This window comes from Aphelocoma coerulescens, chromosome 2 (assembly GCF_041296385.1).
Source record: "Aphelocoma coerulescens isolate FSJ_1873_10779 chromosome 2, UR_Acoe_1.0, whole genome shotgun sequence".
Lineage (NCBI taxonomy): Eukaryota > Metazoa > Chordata > Aves > Passeriformes > Corvidae > Aphelocoma > Aphelocoma coerulescens.
Window position 1 is genome coordinate 109,900,494 of NC_091015.1, and position 22,516 is coordinate 109,923,009.

The 22,516-nt window shown below is 33.2% G+C and overlaps 1 protein-coding gene across 6 annotated transcripts in view; it reads left to right on the plus strand.

Annotated features, from left to right (window-relative positions):
* The window catches only part of RTTN (rotatin), a 79,576-nt gene that overhangs the window by 5,768 nt on the left and 51,292 nt on the right, over positions 1-22,516 (plus strand). For 4 of the 6 annotated variants that reach the window (XM_069004353.1, XM_069004356.1, XM_069004357.1 and 1 more), the window contains exons 6-20: positions 778-892; positions 1,411-1,561; positions 2,483-2,648; positions 5,196-5,377; positions 8,254-8,369; positions 10,090-10,260; positions 11,564-11,776; positions 13,005-13,117; positions 14,228-14,354; positions 15,388-15,513; positions 17,582-17,698; positions 19,213-19,352; positions 19,573-19,744; positions 20,669-20,768; positions 21,747-21,835. In XM_069004353.1, coding sequence (XP_068860454.1) covers positions 778-892; positions 1,411-1,561; positions 2,483-2,648; positions 5,196-5,377; positions 8,254-8,369; positions 10,090-10,260; positions 11,564-11,776; positions 13,005-13,117; positions 14,228-14,354; positions 15,388-15,513; positions 17,582-17,698; positions 19,213-19,352; positions 19,573-19,744; positions 20,669-20,768; positions 21,747-21,835 — 2,098 coding nt within the window. Of the gene's footprint in view, positions 1-777; positions 893-1,410; positions 1,562-2,482; positions 2,649-5,195; positions 5,378-8,253; positions 8,370-10,089; positions 10,261-11,563; positions 11,777-13,004; positions 13,118-14,227; positions 14,355-15,387; positions 15,514-17,581; positions 17,699-19,212; positions 19,353-19,572; positions 19,745-20,668; positions 20,769-21,746; positions 21,836-22,516 lie in introns of those variants that run through there. The other 2 variants (XM_069004355.1, XM_069004359.1) reach the window with 2 other exon arrangements.

The following is a 22,516-nucleotide window of genomic DNA, read 5'->3' on the forward strand; positions in this document are numbered from 1 at the left end:
TAATTTAGAAAAAGTGTTTGAAATGCCCCAAGAAAAAGTTCTGTAGTTGGGATTCCTTATGAGTTGTCACAGAGCTGTGATAGATTTCTAGCATAGGGTTTTTTTGTGTGATTGTTTTTTCCTTTTGAAAGATCTCTGAAGCTGGAGAACCTGTTTATTATTTAATTTCCTTTATGCCTGAGTATAGAAAAAGAACACAGACTTGTAACACTGGACATATTTGATATTTTACAGTGGTTTCAGAAACAGTGGTTTCTAAAACAATTTTAAAAATTGAAGCAGACTATCCTAAAGATTCTTATTGTTTACTAATATATTAATCTTAGAGAATAGCTAATAAATTTCTCCCTTTATGGAATTTCCCTCATACGTCATGCAAGTGCTTTTAAGTTATACATGAACCTTAGTAATGAAAGAAACTTTCTTACTAGTATGAGTCATATTACTTGCAGTATAACAATGAGATAATCACTAGCTTCACAGGGAATTTCCAGTAGTTCTTATTTTAATTTCAAATTCAGAATCAATAATGTTATTTCTCTTTTTGGAACCTAATTTTACATGTGGGAACTGAGTTTGTTCTTTACTGTATATAGGATTCACATAGCTAAGGAATAATTCAACTTAAAACATGATATGACAATAGAATTACAGAGGTTTTTTCCTTTAGATTCTTCAGTGTTGTGATTATAACTTTCTTGTAAAGACTTGTTCAGGCTAATAATTACTGGTTGGTTTTCTTTTCATTTTAATACATATTTAAATATGAACTTGTAGCTCTTTGAGAAGTAACAACCAAAGTTTAATTTGGAGTACATGTGAGCTTCTTCAGGATGTGATTATGCAAGATTTTCCTGCAGAGATCTTCCTTCAAAGACCAAAGATTGTACAGGCAAGAATTCACATAAAGTTTTTATTGGTATAAGTTATGCCAAGGATGAATTGATGCAAATAATTCAATTTGTTTCTAAACAAAATAGTTAAACAGAAGTACCTTTATGCTAACTCCAGGTGCATAGGAAAGGGGACATTGGCTATATATTGTGGTTTTAAAGTTTTTTGCTTGTAATAATGTATATTGCTAAGCAGTAATGAAGTGTTTTCTGAAGTAATACTTTGTTTCTGCTGGATAAGATAAATTTGTGTCCTTGTTTTAGACACACCTACTAATGGGCTCCCATAATGAAAGCAGTGACTTCTTTAGAAATTTACTGAGAAACTTGGCTTCTTCCTTCAAGGCCTAATAGTCTTGCATTCAGTAAGAAGACAGTAGTTGAGCCTATTTATTCTTTGCTGTGATTCTGAAGAACACTTGGAAACATTTTTGAACCATATTTAGTGTAAGACTTGCTGGCATGGTTGTTCATGAAGGTGATTATTGTTTGGGTCTTGGTGGTTTTTTCTTTGCAGAGCCTTTTATCTCTGCTAAACCTGGCTTTTGGAGGAGATGGAAGACACCAGTTGGCTTTGCAGTCTGTGTCATGCTTGCAACAGCTCTGCATCTTCTTGAGAAGGAGGCTTAACTTCCATAGAGATCCAAGTTTTTCTTCCTCAGAGCAGGGTAGGTATTTTTATGTATTTGTGATACTGTTGTTTTTACTACAGATAAGATTGTCTAAAATGATGGCAGAAAAAAACCAAAACCAGAACCTTATAGCAAATGTAATCCTGTGAAATTGTTTTGCTAAAGGGATGGTGTTCAGTAGTATTAATGTTAATTAAAAAATCTTGAGTACTTGCATTGTTTTAAAGTACTTATTCAGTTTTAGTTTCCTGTGATTTCCCATTCATCACTTCTCCCAGTATCCAATTGTTTGTATGTCAGCAGGGGAGGGATTTTTAACTGGAACTAAATTAAGTCTGTAAAATAAAAGCGGGCAAAGTTTCAGAAAAGTTTTCAAGCTATTAGTACTTAACAATGTAGTTACTAATTTAATGAGCTATGTGATTTTTTTTTTTTTAATGCTGATGGCTAAAAATAGTTTAATCATTGTTTTGAATTTTGCAGTTATGAGGGCTGCTTCACAATGATCTTAATGCTTAAATGTTGTAGCTTTAGTGGTGTAGATTAGTTATAATGGTCTTCTTGTTTCCATTTTGCTATCTGAATTGAATCAACTTTGTTTCTGTGCATTGGTAGTCTGATTCTCTGCATAAGATTGCCACTATATTTCATGTCTTAATAAATGATATTGGCTACTAATTCAATTATAACATCAACAAGTCCAATAGCCTTACCCAGACACTATGTTTCTATTTTTAAAACTCAAGATTTATGAGTCATCTGGAATCTCCAATGGTTTTTGCCTTGCAATTGGGTTTCCAAACTCTGCTACTTGCCAGTGATAAGTTGTTCTAGGTCATCAGTATTTACATGGTGTTTCCCATATCCTACCTTAGTTACTTTTACTGTTCACTATGTAGTATCTTTCAGAAAAATGGATTCCACTAAGAGAAAATACATTCTTTGTGTTACATAAAGGTACAGCTTCTCAGAATTCATCTATATCTTACTGTCAAGAAGCAAGAGGTGCTCCTCGTTCTCAGAATCCATCACCTGGAAGTAGTAGCCCTCGGCCCTTTGTAATTGGACGGACAGTTCAGCGTCCTAGAGGAGATGGTCAAGATTGGGATGCAGTATCTTCTAGGTGAATGAAATAGGAAATAACTTACACTTCAGTTAAAAACATTTTGATGTAGGATTATATTATCAGCTCCATGTCAGTGTGTGGAATGATGCAACTCTTTTTGTAATTTGTGAAGATTCGAACTATGTTAATGAATTAAACCATTCTTAAAGTGTTCAGAATACATAAAATCATTGCCACATTGTACCCAACCACCATTTAAAACAAAATCTCTTCCTATCAATTGTTATTGCTTGTGCATGTATTCGTAAGACACAGAAAAGTGTTTATTCAGTCTATTGCTGGAAAGTCAGGGATATTTCTTTTTTTCAGCAGATGACCTCGTAAGTTCTTTTAAGTGGAATGGCCATCCTGTAGGTAACAGTATATAGTATTGTCAAACATGCTGTGCTGCATAAAGATTTCTATTGAAGTCTTTAAAATTTGTTGTTAAATGTGGCAACAAATTTCAGCTCTATAACACCTAAAAATTTGACTCTTATATGAAATTATAAATTGTCTGTATACCCTCACAACGTAGAAGTATTTGTTTGTGGTTTTGTTGCTCATCTTGACACAGCAGACTTAAAGCTGCTGTTCAAGTACCAATGTCTTCTAGTATGTGGGATTTTAAAAGTCCTTGTAAATCTTTACTGTGTGGTTTTTGGCAGTTCTTTTGAGTCTCTGTGATGTATGGTCATAGTGATTGAGTAACTCCTAGGTATCCAAATAGACTGTGATGAGAATAGTTCAATTGTAAATGCATCTTGACAGTCATTATATTATAAAGTTGTTTTTATTTAAGTCTAATGTATTAATTTTTTATCATGTAACAAATATGGCACTGACAGTGAATTCCAGGCTTTTTGCCTTCTAGGACCCAGTCATTTTCCCAAGTTGAACAGTTAACAGTTTAATAGCAGCTGGTGTATATTGTGCAAGAGCAATAGCTTGGTTGTCAGTCTAGAAATGAAAGCTGCATAAGAATAAGTACCAGTTTGGGCAGTGATGAGACTTCTAGAGACCAGGTGGGAGTACTAATAGGGCCATATTATGAGCTGTTCATGACTGCGCACTTTTATCTTCCTGCATTCTGTGTGCTGCAGCAGACCTGCTCACTGCCCATGAATCTCATTTCTAACAAAGATATAATTTAGCCCAGAGGTAGCATAAAGAACAACATGATGTTGAATAGAAGATGTAGTGGAGGGAAACAACAGTAGTGTTGCTCTGCTCTGACGTTGCTGATTTTGATAAGGAAGAGGGGATTTTGCGTTTAGTGAACCTTGTCTTTTTCTACATAATTGTAATGTCAGTTTGTTTATTGGTATTCTATATGTAACTCTTCTTTTTCCTTGTTCTTTAATCTTGAGACTCTTCAATCTATCTGTTTGTCTGTTTCAAATTCTGCCTGGAAACTTAACCTTTCCTCTTCTGAATTGTTTTTATGATTGATACCTCTGCTTCTTTCCCTCTGGTAAGTGCAGCCAAACCCCAGTACATATTGCTTCTATTTTGCTTGTAGTTTTCTATTGACCTCTTAATCAGTTAGCATTTAACTTCTTACAGACATCTTTTACATTAATTAGACAATAGAATGTAACACAGTCATGCCACAATTCAGTTTCTTCAGCTTGTTTAATGATAAAAAAAGGAATCAAACAAAACCCAGTAATAAGTCATACAGGTTTTTGAAGCAAATCAAGATTGCTAAATGCTGTTTGGGATAAGAAAACTTCAAAAATATGTTCTGAGTTTTATTAATTATAATGCTGACAGTGGAATTAGATTATTATTGAAAACAATTGAAAACTAATACAGTTACGAACTATGTGTTGTTCATAATATATGAACCATATATATTTAATAGTATATTCACATATCACATATAAAATATTTAATAATCACATATAAATATTAATAATAATAATAAATTTAATAAAATTTAAAAATGTCTAGACTTTAATAGCACTCTGTGTACTTTGTAATATATACTTGATTACACTTAAGACTTTCTTGGACGAGGGAATATTTTCTGTTTTACAGTGGACAGGGTAGTCCTAAGGATTAAACATAGCTCATGCTTCTTAATTTTCCTTCTAAGGATTCTTGTGGCTAGCTATATAGAATGGTTTTAATATCGTAAGTATAATTCAGGGTGAAATTTGATTTAGTAAGTGGTCTTGCTTCAAGCAACTGATAGATTTTGTTAATCAAAAAAAAGTTTTAAATCAACCAATATTTCTCATGCAATATTGTATTCATTGCATGTGTATTTCTTCCAGTACACAGTGCTAAGGGAATTTGAAGATGACTGCCAAAACATTAGGCATTCACCTGTGATGCTACCAGTTCTGACATTTGAAAAAACAACCAAACAAAATCCCCCTCTTCCTGCAATACTGGTGGATAGCAGAGAAAGATTGGGATGGAAGGAAAGATATGCTTAAGGCAGGAGGAGTAATGAAACTACTTGATGCTATTTTTAACCTGTACATATGTGTTTTCTCTTTGCAAGAGTTAACTATGTTTCTTTTTTTTTTTTAACTTTTGTTTGCTTGTTTTAAGTGGAAACAGTACTCAAGCAAATGCAAACTCCAGAATCTCTCTGCATTCCCCGTTTGATGTAGGACACACTGACCTACCAGATATTGATAATGAGGACACTTTGGAATTACAGATGAAGCAGCTTAGCCTCCCTCAGTTCTGTGTTTCCATCTTGGAAAATGCAATACCTCTTCTGAGAACAGGTGAGAAGGTTTTGAGTTAAGTATTTAACGAACATATCTTTCACTTCCTTAATACAAACCTCTTAAGAAGTTGGTGTTGTGAGGTGAGTGCCTCAAACACGTAAGGCACAGCTGATAACTGATGTACTGTGGCTAGTTGCAACAGGTCTTTTCTAGAGACTTTGTTCAGGTCACAAAGCTTGAGTCTTCTGATTGTGTTTCAGAATTGCTTCAGAAGTTTTAGTTACTTTTTACTGATAGTGGCAAGAACTGAATGTGTGGTGGAAAAATGGTGTAGCAGGATAAAATGTCATTCAGGAAGATGAAAAAATAATCACTCTTAAGCAAAGGTGTTCTGATCTCTTTGGGCATAGTTTTTTCCTCTGGTTCAAGAAATAATAAACCAAAATTCTGGTGAAAGGCTTGTTTTTATTCTTACAAATGCAGTAACAAATTATTTAAGAAACGTAAGTAATGATAGTCTAATTGCAATTATGATCTTTATTTTAATTTATAGAGGTTCTAAATTGCTAAGTCCTTTTGGAGGACAGTCTTTTTGCTCCTAGATTGTCTAAAATGGTATTTAGCTGTAAAATGTAATGTAATTCAAAACAGGTATTGGTAAATGTGGTAAGGTTTTCAAATATAGGAGCTGGAAATATGCAACTATCTATGACTAAGATACTAAAAGTTAGAGGCTTCAACTTATAAAAATTCTATGAAATATGTATGAAAATTATTCAGTTCTTTTTTTTTTTTGCTATAAATCAACTAAAATGAATTAAAGTTCTGTTTTTCCCTTTCAGAATAGTGATATTTAAATATTAATTAGTCACAAGCACATTCATGACTTCTAACATCTTTTATTTATAATGTAAAACTGCAGAAAATGTATTTTCTGTCTTTTCCATTTCTGGCAACTGTCACTTCAAATCTGCAGAGTTTAAAGACAGTTTTTCTACCTTTCAAGATTCTTTCTTTCAATCTTATCATAGACCTAAAATAGTTTCACTTTCGGGTAAAGTTTATCTGTCTTTGTTTATCTTCCCCTCAGGTTTTTTACACTTTTTAAACTCTACTTGGTGATATTTTTTCATTCTTCCACTGTGCTGTAATGAGACACAGATTGCGGGGAAACTAATATTTTTATCCTGTTCCTGTTGATCTGAAAGCCTGTGATCTGAAGGCACACTGTGAGACAGTGTGATATTGTGAGACAGTAGCACAGTTTCTCATGTGGTTATATTTTGGGTTGTTATCTTTAGTAAAATCAACAGGCATTTTTATGAATGTTATTATCAACTTATATGGTATAGTGTAGATTTTATTCTAGACGTTTAAACTACTGGGTAAAGGAATTGTAAAATTTGCTGCCTTTTATTTTGCAATATAATGTGTATTTTAGTTAAGCCTAAATTCTATTCCTTGTGGAGATGTTCACTGGAATTTTTCTTCCTTTGTGCTGACTTGCCTTGTGAGTGAAGTCATTGCAGAAGTCAATAGTGGTGTGGGGTTCTTTTGGGTTTGGTTTGGTGGGGGGATTTTGTTTGTTTTGTTAAAATGGAAACATTTATTAAGTTAAATTGGCAACGTTTTGACTAAAATCAATGGAAAACAGCACTTCTGTGAGATAGGTAAAAGCAAGCTTTCAAAAAGGCCTTGTGCCATTTTCTGTCATATGCTCACCCAGAGCACATCACTCAAGCCTCACATTATCACTCCATATCGAGTCACATACAGAGATAGAAATTTTTTCCTCAAGTATATCAACAAAACTTCTGCAGTGTGTAAAATTTACAAGAGGTAGAAAAAGCAACAAATAAACTAATGTTTCATTGTAATGAACAAGTAGAACTTTATGTTTTTTAAACAGGCTTTGTTTTGAGGATTTTGAAGGATGCAGAATTTTTATCTTAGTTAAAAATACATTGAAAATTCAATGGTGTCGTGTGAAATCCATCTATGATTTTAAATAGAAACTTACCATCAACAAGAAAATAAGCCAACAGTTGCACTACATTGAATATTTAAGGGAAACTGTCACCGTATGGTTCCTTAGGATGTCAGACAGTTTTGGCATCCTCTCTTGTGTGAGGTTGAAAATATTTGGTTTGGCTCCAGATATTCTGCCTTGTTCTTCATGAAACCATTTAACTCCTCTGTTTTCTCATTATCTTGGGACATTAGGTGGAGGCTTATATTTGTAGTAAATGTAGGCTGTACATGTCTAAGCTTGGGCCAGCTTTCCTTGTGGGCACATATTCAAGCTTAACATTTACCAAGGATAAAAGTCACTAATAAACAAGATCAGCCTTGTTATTAAGAGACACTCAGAAGAAGAAATGAAAATGAATAAATACCAGCCTAAAAGCAAAGGGGCAACTGTTATGGAGAACTGTGCAAGTAGATAAAGTGGGTATTCATCTTCTTGTCTTCTAAAAGATCTCAAGCAAAATAATCTGTGAAGAAAGGCACTCCTCTACCAAAAATGCAGATTAATGGGAATAGATAATATATACAGAAGATTTTAACACAGCTGTCTGGATGGGGGAAATCAGTGACTTTATTATGAGCTTTAAAAAAGTTCAGTAATCATATTTACAGCTGTAGTAAAGTTCATTATTATTTTCTTAAGTAATTTCACGATAGGTTTTAAGGAAATGCAGATTTTTTTCCGAGTATCTAATTGCTTTAATCTGTCGTGATTTTGTCTGGATGTTGTCTTCTGTGATTCAGAGCTATTAGTGGTCTAAGACAGTTAGCATTAGTTTTGTAGAAGCATATAGGAAAATTAAAATACCAGAATTTCATATTTGGAATAATCTCTTGTGTCTTCTGAATATGATACTAAATTATTTTGTCTGTACTTGAATTTATCCTCTCATTTTTGTTTGTAGGCAGTAGGAGAGTGACGATGGAAGTTCTTGAATTGCTTGTGGAAGACATGTTCCTTATTGGTGATGCTATTTCTGAAAATGTTTGGGAAGATGACAGCCTTTTTGCATTGGAATTGGTAAGGTTCCTCAGACTTTGATCAGCCATATTTGTCTCCTTTTATAAGCTTCTGACATTTTCTGCAGTGATTCATATATCTAAGCTTCTGCTGAGCTGTGCTTTTGAAAATTTTGAGTAGTTTATTGCTAGTTCTATTGATGATACAATTTTTTTAAATGTCAGTTCTTTTACCAGACAATACTTTGAGTTTCACCTCAAGAAGATAAGCAGCCATTGAGAGAAACACATGTAGGGAAGGGACTCTGAGGGAAAAGCACTGACTACAAATGTTGGGGACCAATTTGATGTAAAAAACAACTTTCCCTTTTTTATTCCTTATAAACTATCTGTTTAAAATTAGGGAGATAACTGTTCAGATCCAAGTCTGGAATTCTAAGATACATGCTATCCATTTCCTACCCAGGAACTATAGATCCTTGCCCAAATTTCTGATATTCTCAACAATGTTGCTTAGCTGGGAAAGAAAGGAGAGGCCTTTTTGGCCCAGCAGAGGTTCAAAGCATTAAAGTGCTGTTGATGAAACAATTTAAATTGCTGAGCACGGTTGGGAGTTGTTATATACAGGAATTATAAAATTAGTGAATAGCAGATAAAATAATTACGGCTGACTTGCTGTTTTGAGGACAAGTGAAAGCTGAAGCGTAAGCTGGCATGGTTCAGGCATGTAACAAATGTACCAGAGCTGCAGACTGAAACTTGTCTAAAGACTTGAATTAAATGTAGTCTTAAATGCACCTGACTTGAGTTAGAATTCATGAAAATATCACTGAATATGAAGCAATAACAGCTGCATTATTAATTAATTAAAATACTGCTGTATGCTTCCCTAGTCTCTATTTTATAAATGTTAATATTTATATTATTTATAGGACCTATTAGCAAATGAGAATTTTTTCTTTGAATTTAATATACTGCTCTGTGAAAATCTATTATAATTGATCAACATCATATCAGTGCAGAAGATTTCTTGCAGAACATTTAATCTCAGAAGCTTAATATCTCTTTGTCTACTTGTTTTATTACCTGAATCAGTGTATTTCATTGCCTATAAATCTATCAAACTACAGTAGAATATATAATATGTATACCATACTGATTTTTATTAGTAGGATAATGTTTGTTTCCAGGTTACTAACAAACAAACCCCTGCAAATAGAGTGGGTAATGGTATACAGTTATATTGATTTTTTTTAAAATAGGAGAGAGGAAGAAAAAAACTTTGCCGCTTCCTCCGAGAATCAACAGGGATAAAAAACTCTTTGATGTTTTCAAAGTTGTTGTGAATTGGTTTGGAAAGGGTTTTTTTTTTTATTTTTTTCAATTTTAAGGTAAAGCTTTATTAGCAGGTTCAAACCAGGACTTAATATTTCCTTATTAAGACTGAACTTCAAAATAGGTAAAACTTCAGAAGTTCAAAAGTGTAGTGAGCAGAAATTAAGAGGGTGGGGGGAGAGAAAAAAATGAGAGAGGAAAGGGGAGGGAGCAACCAGGAATGGGTAGTTACTGAGCAAAGTATTCTGAACTAAGAGTGAAAGTAGACTGATGTCTAGGACTAATGCATAGATGAAAAACACAATGCTGTGTATTTTGTACCATTTATGCAATTTTAGCTTATGTGGCATAATTGTGTTAATGATACTGCAGGTGCTGTGTAAACACTAAATACACAGTGATGTTTCATTTTTTTCTAATTATTGTATTTCTGATTTTGTTTTCAGAAAGACAAATTGCTTCTGGTCCTGGGTTTGCTTGGAGAAACTATATTATATCACAAAAGCAATATAAGTGCAGAACAGCCCAAGGTGATGCTGGTGCATCACAGAATGGCATTTATTAGTGTTTCACTCTTCACTGTTAGGTTGCTCCAAATACTTCTCCCTGTAGAAAAGGTATGTCCTCACTAATTATAAGTGATCGTCTCTTGGTTTTGCATTTTAAGATGGCAGAAAGAGATACCTTCCTCAGGGATTAATACTGAGAAAATAGCCCCATGGACAGAGAAATTAATCTGATTTGCATTAGGTGGTGTATGATCACAGATAGCAACGTCATCTATTCTTCAGTTGCCAGTGTATTCTGCAGATAACAAATCTTAAAAAAACATTTTTTGACCAGTTTTTGAATGAGTTTTTGAAATTCAGTGTTCTTTTTCCTCCAGTAGTGTTTTTTTCTGGTATGATGTATGGTTTGCAAAGCTCTGCTGCCCCCTGCTAGTTTATAGTGTGCATGGAAGTAAGAGTAGAACTACACAGCATTTTAAAATCATCACTCTTAATCTGACGGAATATAGTAAGCAATTATATTTCATAAATTAGAGTGATTTTAATTGGTCTTTGCTTCCAGTGCTCTTTAGAAGAAATTCTGTTGTAGCCCTTGGGGTTGGATGTTTTTTTTTTTTTTTATGGTGGAGGTGCTTTTTTCTTTATTTCAGATGGGAAGGTCTGATGAAGTTTTTATGTGGTGGAAAGTGTTAGATGTTTAAACCTGAATGGGTTTAATTTTTTTGTACCACTTTTTAGTGGAATGAAGCTTTTCATAGACGTTATTCAATCAGAGTAGAAGACTGATTTTCAGTTACAGGGTTTTTGTCACAAATATTAAGTCTTGTACCTGAAAATAAGTGTAGACATACTAATCTAATGACTTTTTATAATTTCTGTCTTTTATGTTCTTGTGACCTAACACAAAGTTTCCATTCTGTATATAGTGAGTTGGAACAAAGTTACTGTATTTGACATAACAATTTTAGTTGAAGGAATGTACACTTGCAGTTAAAAATAAAAGAAAAAACCCAAACCAACAAGAAAAATCCCAGTCCTTAGTTTGCAATACGACCATGTGGAATTGTAGACAGTTTTTTATTAAATACAGATATAATTGTGGTCTATGTGTTCTCTGCCATCTCGTGGTCAGACAGTGAATTGACTCCAGCCAGCAGTGTTTGTGCCGTGCCTGGATCATACACAACTTTTGTGACTGGTTGCAGGTTGGATATTAGGAGTGACATCTAATTAACTATCGCTTTCAATGAAGAAAAAATAATTATTCCTGTGAAACTCATTTAATGAAATATATTTCTCTAATTTTAAGTAGCAGCAATATTAATTGTACCTGTTGAATGACTGCAAATGCTATTGTTGGTTTTGCTGTATTTTCAGGCTGTTATTCTGACAGCTGCTTTCTTTTTCAAAGGCGAGTAAAGTTACACAAAAGAGTTTGCTGAATGCTTTATTCCTTCTCTCACTGGATATGTCCTTCTCCTTGGAGTACCCAAGCATTCATGAATCCGTTGCAGCCTATCTGGAGCAGATGAGTACTGAGAACTACAGTATTTATAAACAAGTTTCAGAAGCTGCATATTCGATTGAATGCACTTGTAGCTTTATGGTTGAAGTGCGTAAGGAGGTGTGAAACTTTATTATTTAAAATATTTCCTGTAGACAAAGTTCTTTCCTCACTTCCTTTCTTCTGTTGTAAAAATTGTAGTGTAGCATAGCTGAGGAAGATCCCTAAGTATGAGTATTCTGTAGGATGCCAGATGTAGTCGTGATGTTAATATTAGTCATGATGTTTGTGAAAAATCTTATCTGAAGTAAAAACAAAGAAATAAACAATTGGAGATTGGAAGTAGGCATGGGATCTTTTATGGGCAAAGAAGGAAGAAGCAGCAAATACTCTGCTTATTTATGCAAACATATACTTGTATATACATACATATCTTTATATATAATACATACTTATATATTTATATAATACACCATTTTTTAAATATTTATTTAAATATATAGTGTGGGTGTATGTGTGTTGTCCAGGAGTTAAATATATTGTTCAGAAAATTTTAAATTTCAAGTACTTTGACAATTACAGCTTTAATAACCAACTACTGGACTGGCTGAGATTTGTGTTTCACTTTGTTATGAAGACAGCTGCTTTATTAGTTAAGAGATTCTAGCACAGTACTGAAATATTCTTCTCCATTATCCAAACGGATAAGCAATTTTGCACAATGCTGGTTCCTTTGATACTAATATAAATGAGTAACATACAGCAATATAAATATAGTGCTGTCTTAAATCAGAGTTAATCTATCCTTTGTCAAGGCAGGTTCTGAACTTTATAGAAGTAATACTTTGCTCATAAAATGCTGTTTACAATAAAGTTAACTCCATCAAATTTAAATGGCTCATGTTTAATGTATTTGGTAACCAAATATGATAAAGACATATGTACTTAAATTTAAAAAAAAATCTAACTTGCTCTTTAGTAGTGATACGTTAAAAGTTTAGTAGTTGAATCTTTTATTATTCTCTTCTCACATAAAATGCATATTGATTAAAAAAATAGTAATTTGAATAACGTTATAGTGTTTGTGCTGTGAAATGTTAGACATATTATTTCTACTGAGTTTAATAGAAGTTTATTTGGATTCAGCAGCTCAAGGGCTTTCAGGTCTGAGGAATAGGTTCTAAATTGTTTTTTGTTGAAACGTATTGAATTAGTTAATTATAAACTTCTCTGTGAAAGACTTAATATTCAATTATGATAAATTCTGAAAGATTATGCAGTAATATTGGATACTTTTAATTTCACTGGTTTTGCTAGTTTCATTCTTTCTCTTCATTTTACTTCACAGGGGGACAAGAATCTTTCTGAGTTACTAGAATTGGCAGATCAGGCCTTGAGTAGTCTACCCTTCCACCTACACTTTCCCTTGCTTCAGGAATGCGTTCACATATGCTCAAATATGTGAGTACATTACTATTTAAAACTCTTCTTGAGAAAATAAAATTGGTCATTTTTTTGGTGGATAAGGTTTCTCAAACAGGAGCCCAACCTGTTTATTCCCTGTATGAACAATTATTTTCTTTTAGCCATTGAACAGTCTCTTCAAACTGATTTGTGCCATTCTGTAGTGGATTTCTTGAAAATTTCAGTTGCTAAACACTTTATGTTATATTTTATGTATGAGCTTTTATGATTTTGTATGTAAAGTTGTTATGTGATTTATAAGGAAACAGTCTTAAACACTTTGCTTTCTTTCAGACTTCTTTAAAATCCTTTGCCCTGAGTGTATTTGTATAACTTTCTTTTTTTTTTACTTTCAGAAGTCGTAAAGGACTTACTTTATTGTAGATGCTTTCTATTACAATATGGCATCTATTTTATTAAACAGCATGTTTTTATTGCTTTTTAGATTTTTCCATGGCTTTAGTTAGAGAATAGGTAACCTTATGGTGCCTGAAAAAGTTGTTTCTTGAACAACAAAAATTTAATTTTGTACTGATTCAGAACTTGGCTTTAGGGAATTTTTTCAAAGGAGACTGCATTTAAGAGCTGTCCAGTAAGTGATTTTAAATTATGAAATGTCAGAATGTTCTTCAATGTTCTAACTTTTAGAGTTAATTATTGTTTGATTACTGTTTCAGGCAGTAGGAAATTCAATTCACTTCATGATAGTGAGATGGACTTTTACCTCTATAATGAAAAAATTCTAAAAGAGCAGGTTTTTTCTATAATCATATATATGATCAAAGATGTCTACTGAAGCTCAAGGGAATTTTATGTTTTCAGATGAACATCAAATTTCAGGCTCTTAATTTTGATGAGAGAATTTTGAAAAACTATGGTCTTTGATTACCTACACGTTAAAAAGATTAAACATATGCAAACACAAAGATTGATACTATGATTTTGGCAAATATGTTGTGATCTCTGAACGTTTTTCTGTTTTTCAGAATGTATACCATTGCAGGAAGATTTTTTCAGAGATTATCCTGAAATTTAACAAGAAAATTTTTGTAGGCATCTCTAGGTAATGTAAAATAAATTAGTGACATGAACTATTTTTAATTTTAGCTGGAAGTCTGCCAAGGCCAACTCATTGCTTCAGGCGGAGGGTCAGAAGTTGCTTCTCCATCTATTGTCTCATCCTTTGTTGAATATAAAAGCTGAAGCCTATCACTGCTGTTTGGAAGTGGTTAAGGTTTGAATTAATGCTTAATTAACACTCTTGGTGGTGCCCTCACTAATGCATGTTATATGTTTTTGTCATTAAAAGCATTTCTAATGCAAATTCAGTTTACCATGTTATATGCTGAAAAATCAGTGTAGTCCTGGGCTTGCAGTTCACTGTTACATTCTTGGTATTAAATCTGCTTGGTTTGGTTAGACTTCAGGTATTGCACTTAAAAATTGTGTGTAAAGAACATGTAAATCCTTTTATGTACTCCTTCTGTTGTTTGTTGGTTTGTTTTCTTTGGGTTTTTTTCCATGTTTTGGGGGGCTAGTGGGGGATGGATGGTGTTGTGTGTGTCTTGGGTTTTTTTTATAGGGATATTTTGTCGCGGCCTTAGCTTTTTGTAATGATAGCCCAAGGGATAAAGAGCATGAACTTGCTGAAAGTATGGCTGCACTCTATGCTGGGAATGGCAATGTCATATTTATCAGGTCGTTTTAGGTATTCAGTAATATTGGCTCACAAAATAAAAATCATTTTTGTATTTGGATATAATACCTGATTGAAATTTTTGTTTTCTATAATGGATATAATTTGAACTTAGTGTGCTTGTAGCACAATTCAGTAATGGACAACTATGCTGGAGCTAGTGTCTCTGAAAAAAAGAATATATCCAGTGAATGACACTTCTGTTTTTGTGAGATTTTTACCAGCCTGTTTTAGGTTTTTCTTATTTTAATGTAATGCCAAAAGTTGTCTTATTTCATATAATGCCAAATAACATACTTGGGTTTTCTAATTTATTTTCAGAATTATTCAAAATAAAACCAAAATGATTTTCTAATTTTTAGTCCTTGTGTAGTAGCAGGAGTTTTCAGTCAGTGATCCAAACAGATTGTATTTCTTCCAGGGCTGTCATGGTTAGCTTTCAGAACTAGTCTTCCAAAGCGCATGGAGAAAGTCTTTAACTGCATGACAACTTCGGGCTGTCTATAAAACAAGATGTAGTAGTGGAGACATTCCTGAATTTTTAAACTAACAGACTTTATTTTTACTCAAGGACTGTTTAGGTATTCATAATATTGCAAAGCCTGTGCCTTCAATCTGCCAGGGAGTACATTTTCTTCTACACCCTAAAGTGTTATATGAAATCTGTACATTCGGCCTTCAGGAAGATAAGAATGAGGTACTGTATTTGCTAGCTGCATTTGTAGGTTGATGTGCATGCAGAGTAAGTGTTGATATTCTCCACAGTGGTCTAATGCTTACCTGAAGTTTTGACTAAATATGGTTTCTTGCATAAAGAAAAGCTATGCAAATAGTAAGGTGGTAGTCAATGGAAAGATTTTATTTTTAACAATGAATTCAGAGGCAAGATAATATTATGTGTATGGGATGCTATTAACTGTAATAAAGGCCAGTGAAAAATGAAATATGTTTTTTACTTTTTTTGTGTAATATATTCAACCCTAGTAAAATGTGCATATGATGAAAAAGTTATGTATGGTGCTTTACATTTATGGGAAACATGAACTTTTAAGTATCAAGTCTTTGTAAAAGTGCAGCAATGTCTGAAATGGTTGAGGAACAAAAAGACACTTTAAGTCTTCAAGTCTTTGCTATAAAATTGTATTTCACCGCCACAAACATCTGTGTTTAAATATAGTTACCTGAGTATTATAGAAGTGTTTTACAATGTTATAGAACAGGACCAAATTTCCATTGGGTTCATTTATATGCATGACTGCTTAACATATGTGCACTATTTCCTAGCCTATAGAGCCAGGAAAGTAGGGAGTTGTGAGAGGAAGATAAAGTTACTTATGTTCTTCTTAACAACTCCCTTACAGCTGATCTATAACATCCCTGCAGTCAGAAAGAACATTGACTAACAAATTATTTATATATTTTTAGCCTCTCTTCTGGAATGAGATTTTTTTTTAAATTCAGTACTATGCACAGTTCCATTTAGAAGTGATTTTTTTAGATGTGAGCATTTTAAAGAGAAAAGTAAAATATCTTTGAGAATGTGCTATATGTTTATGCTTTGTGTAGAATTTATCTTTTGCAAAGACAGCATTTATTTTGTCTACTCCATTGGATATGTTATTAAAAAGACTGACAGTTTTCTCTGTTAGTGGTTGGTCAAGCAAAAGAAATAGATTTCAATTGATACTGAATTTAAAGTATCAGAGATGGACATATTTGTAAATATGCACTCATTTTTTCTCTATCTTATAATGTATTTTTATTACACTTCTAACAAAATAGATAATATCACATCCAAGTATGTTTTTATTTATTTTACTTCTTGGCTGTATAACTGCTGCTTAAGTTTTCATAAAGTATCAGTTTAATCTTTCAGGCATGTGACAATGAGAAAAAAATTGAGAAGAACCTTATATTTCAAGGTTAGGTTTGATATTTGCCATATGATTTTAGAAAGCCAGTCTTTCTCTAAAGATAGACTAGAGTGGTATTATGAAATGCTGTCCTTGTTGCCTGGGGTGAGAGGACTTTAGTTCTTGCATAAAATGCAGAGATTATCTGCTAAAGGTAGGTGTTTTTACACTATATAAGGAAAAGTTAATTCTGATAAGCTGGGCTTTTTTCCTCTCTTCCCATTGCAGTAATAATTTTAGCTTGTAAATACTCTAGTATTGTGTATTGTATAGATTATATATTAGATACATGAATGCAGTGTAACTGCTGTATCATATAGCTTTTTTTGATTTTGATAGAGAGCTTCAGATGAATTATGATACAGTTTGAAATATTTGGTAGCCTTATTAGTTTGACTCTTTGCCTCAGGAAAGTGAAGTGGCCCCATAACAGGCTTTAAGTCTCTTGTCTTCCTGTATCTTCAGAAGCATATCATAGACTGGGAATAAAATGCCACAGAAAGGCAAGGTCAGGAAAGAAAAGAAAGAGAGTTTCTTTTACCTGCAGGATAGAGGGACCAATAGGTGGAGAAGTTTAAGTGATGATTTATTTTATTTCAGAAAAGACAAACCAGAATTCTAAGGGGAAAATGATTGAGTGCTGTTCAGGCAGAACTATTTGTGTGTTTTCTCTTGAAGGCTTTTCTAACAACTGAATGCTTAGTGTAACTGACAATTTAACTGTAGCATTCTGCAGTAACATATTTTGTCTCTGAGATGTTTCTGTATAACATTTCCAATTAGAGCATTGACAAACTGACTTCGACACATCAGTGGTTGTATTAGTTGATTGGTTTTTTTGTTATTGAGCAGGTGAACTCTACAGCCAAGACCATTCTGATACATCTGTTGCAAGGACAGTTAATGATGGAAGTATTAACTTGGAACAAGTTTATTGAGGCCCTCTTTTCTGTCCTTCCTGTTTTACAGGTACTTTTAAGTGCTTTAATCTGAATTTGATGTATGCAATAATGTATATTACAGTAAATAACAGATAGAAGTAGCAGATGGAAATAGGTTAACAGGAGTATACATACAGACTTGTAGCTCCTCTGTGATAATAGTCTTCTGATCAAATATACTCTCAAGAAATTGCAGTCAGGGTAAGCTATATTTTTAGTATAGATAGATATTTGTTTTTTGGTGGTTTTGTTTCCAATGTTATAGAAATATCCCGTGAGCCTTAGTCTTCCTATTTCCAACGATGTGCAAATTTAATTTTCATTTTTTTTACTCTCAGCTTGATCTAGAGGGAACTTTTGCCTTCTCAGTTGGATTTTCAGCCTAATTGCTCCATCTGAATTCTTTACTGTTTTTTTACTAGTACTTGAAATTTCCTTTCTGTGGTCTGCCCACAGTCTTCCAGATTAGATATTTTGCTGCATTTGCCTGGTGTCTGTTTTTTTGCCTTATTTCTCTCTTAGCTAATAAATTCAAGTATACATTTTGTCTTCATTTTCTCCAAAAATATCACTCTTGATAATTGTACCCCCTTACTTGTTTCCCTGCTATGTGTTCATTAATTGCCTGCACCTCAGTATTGCCATAAGTTGAAAAAGCAGCTTATATGACTTAACTCTGTATGCAAACTGCACAAAAATCATGGCAAAACTGGGGAGAAATTGCAAATAAGATGGGCCATGAAATAGATGGCTCAGACAGAAAAATATGCAGAGGAGATACACTGAAAACTTGAAAGTGGTGGGAGAAGGGTTATTTCAGAGCTTTCTCAACCAGTAATTATAGCTTTTTTATGTTACCTGCATAGCCATCTTATATGTGATTGACATTCAAGATTAAATAGGATGGGATTTAATATAAGCTGTAGGTTAAACATGTGAGAAATTTTTGTGAGTAGAATTTCACTCTATTCTGTAGCCTGTAGTGGCTTTGTACAATAGATACCTAAGTAGAGCATACCAGAGGCTTATGTTTACTTCATTCATATTAAATAAATTGTATTTTTCTCTACTTTTAAAATGTTTGCAGTATCATTACTTGACATAACTGATTCCCTTTTGTCTGTTTGTGTGTGAAAACGCTTTGGTGAAGATTTGAAAATAGGTAGAATTTAACGTTTTAAAATAATTTTCTTGTAGGGACTAAATTTTATTTATTGAAATGGAAACGGGACTTACAAAGCAGCACCCCATTAACAGATTGAAGGGTGAAGCTTTGGGTCAAAGTACCTCTGGGCCATGTAAAGAAATCTTTATTTTTATTTGTATACAGGATCATTTATTAATTTTTAAAATTACTTTCACAGAGGAATATGAATGCAGAATTTGAATGTTTTCTTTAAAATTACTGCATTTTTTTTTATGTTGCTCCTTCCCCACCCTCCCTTAGCCCCTAAAAAGGGAATTATGTTGTCTAATTTGCTACATTAAGTAAGTGGATTTTTATAATTTTGGAAATTTTTATTTGTTGCTTATTTGTCTTAGGGTTATGCTGACACTAAAGATACTTTAGGTAAATGCATTCTCTCTTTGAGTGAAACAACCTCTGACAAAGGAGAGGGTGTTCTCCCAAGAACTCCCAGACTGCAGGCTGCTCTGCGCCTTCTCTTCTCAAAAAAACAGCTGTAAGTAATGCTCTGTAGCATTTCAGCACATCTTCTAATGTTGATGACAACAATGCTGTCTCCTAAATGTTATGCTGTGTCTTGATTTGAAAGGCTGATTAATCAACACTGAGTGTGGTACTTCAGACCCATATTATAAACTAATTAATTTCTAACTATACAGCTGAAATTTTCCAGTGTGAGTGCTATATATATTTATTTTAATTATTAACTCATTTAGGGTTCGTTCTGTAGCAGCCAAACATTTAGCATTTCATCTTCTGAATGAAGAAGGGGCAAGTCTGAAACGCCCACCTCTGGATGGTGATGTCCTTTCCAGCATTTCAAACTTATTTATTGTAGAAGGAGCTGTGGAGCTAAAAATGAATGATAAAATGGACTCAATAATTAAGGTTAGTAAACTCTGTCTGAATTTTGCTCTTCTACGTGTCCAGTCTCTGAAGTTTCCACTCTCAGAAGGTTGCAATATTTCATACAAATTACCTTGCTTCGTAAAAAGAAATCTGTTGATGTATTCTTTCTGTGTGCACTGAAACAGTAGTTTTCATGCTATCATTTGCAACACTAAGAAAAAATCCTTCCTTTTTTTCTTTTCTTCTCTGCAGAAAAGACTTGGTTGCAGAGAACACTGGCCTGCTCTGTTTCTGACAATTTCATTCTGCATGGATAGAATCTGATTTTTTTCTCATCTACTTTTTTCCCCACAAAATCAATTTTTACTGAAACAGGCACAAATAATTTTTAATATGAAATATTTTAAAACAGGTTGCAAACTTATGTCTGTGTTTACTTAATATTGCTTCTGTTGCAAAGTGTAAAACAAATCGTGAATGAATGACTCATGGGAAAACTTGTCTCTTCTTTTTTTCTTTTTTCTCATCTCCCCTCCATTCTCCTTTCTTCCTTCCCCTCAATACTTTCAGATTAACAATACGATAAGCAAATGCTAAGATGCTTGACCCTACTGCTGTTAAAAAGTCAGTCCCCTATACAGACTGAAAAGCATGTTCTAGCTTTTCTGTATAGTTTCAAGCTTTCTGTAGTCCTACATAAATTAAGCATTATTTGTTAGAAGTCTGCAACTATGGTGCACTGGAAACTATTTGGTTTTCATATTCCGCAGGTGTTATTAGAGATTTGTTGCAAAAAGATTATAACCTAATCCATTCTTATTACATGCACGTGGTATCTAATCAAATAAATTCTAATAAGGAATTAAGATATTTTTATTTTCTACTTCCTGTTAGGAAATTTTGCTGGTTACCTTGTTTCATGATAGCATACTGGATGCAAATCTATTATTGTTTTACTTTTAGGCAGAAACTGTTGAAAAGCTGTATGAAATCTTGACTTCTGATGCTGTTGACCTAGTTTTACGGAAGTCTGCAGCTGAGCAGCTGGTTGTCATTTTAGAAGGTAGAATTCTTCAGAAAATTTGTATTCATGTGCTGGTCATTCGTGAGCTTGAAGTTTTGCTGGGTTGTCTGTATGCTTGTGCTGAGGGTACTCTTTGTAATTTTTGTTTTATGAATTTTGATAAAAAGGATAAATGATTGAATTACAATGCAAGTAAGCAATCTTAGCTAGAGCATTATTTCATTTGGTGCATAACTGTAGAGTTTCAAACCTTGATGTTTTTATTCTATATACTCAAACTGATTCAATAATGTTTTCTTCAAGGAATTTAAATTCTAATGAGAGAATGTAAGTTCTTCACCATGGGAAGGTGAAATCTTAGATATTAAAAATATTGTCAGAAAAATTATCACAAAAACAAGGAAGTATATCTACTTTGCCTCATAAAATACATTTCGTTATGGCTGTAAAGGTTTTCAGATGTTTCAAAATTGAAACAAAGCATTGGATGAAATTGTGAAGGAAAAAATGGAGCTTTATCAGGACAGATTTAGTATGAAGGATCACTTTTTAGTTATTAAAAAACATACAAGCCAACCCAACCAATTCAAATGACATACCTTTTTGTTATTGTTGTTGAATATTCTTAAACCAGATACTGTAAAGAGTTATGTCAGTGGAAAATACTCTCATGGGGATTAAGTAAATACCATTTTCAATTCCACATTAAACTGTTAAAGTCTTTTAAAATGTTACAAGCTAAATCCTCGTTTGACTAAAATTGAGTTGCACTGGGATTACTGTAATTCTTCAACACAAAATTCTTATGGAAAGTTATGTAAGGTATTGAAGAAGCTTGTGTTCAAGAGGCTGTTATAGTCAGTTAAAGTACCTTGAGGAGGCTTGCCTTGCTAGAGATCTGTGCTACTGTTGATTGATGGGCAATTTTCGAAACTTGTTCTAGACAGCACAAAAAGATGTTTAATATTAAATTTGTGCAGAACCAGTCATTCTTACTGTTTTTTGCTTTTCCTACAGATACCAAAATGCATGACATTGTGAAAAAGTTGGGTGTGAAAGAAAAGATATTGGCTTACCTTAATGAGTGTGTACATGTGGATGGCAAGGTAAAAGTATGGTTAGAGGTTCTTCTGCAGCATTGCACAGCACACCAGTAGTAGATTCTGCTTTTTTCTTCACTTCAAACACAGTCTTTGTGCATTAATGCTGCATTGAATACAAGCGTTTAATAACAATTTTAATTGCAGTATGTATTTAATTCTGGTTTTGATAATGCTAAGATTCTCTTAAAGAGTGAAGATTGGTTTGCCTACCTATGAGAAGAGTTAGCCAGAGAACTATGTGTATGGTGGAGTTTTGGAATGTACCAAAACTTCCCTGAAAGCTTTCTCAGTAGAGACCAAAAAATATTTTAATGACCTTAAAAAAAAAAGTATTATGTTATGTATAATAGTCTCTAAACTTAAATTCTGAAGCAAATTATAATTAAAAATGAGATGTAATTGTATGGCATGTTATTGTAAATGTGTCAGATTGAATTTCAGGTATAAATAATTTTCTGACCAATAGAAGGTCACTTCACCAGGGAGGGTCTCTTGTTGTAGTTGATGGAGCTTTCCATTTTTGTAATATGGATAATCTGATGCTTGATTGCTTCTGGAATTCGTTCTTTGAAATCATTTCATGCAAGCATATTTAGACTAGATAGTGCTTAATGTACCTCAGTGGATAAAGCTTTTTGGCTTTCTTGCATAGTACTGTTATCCCATTCCAGCAGTCCAAATCTT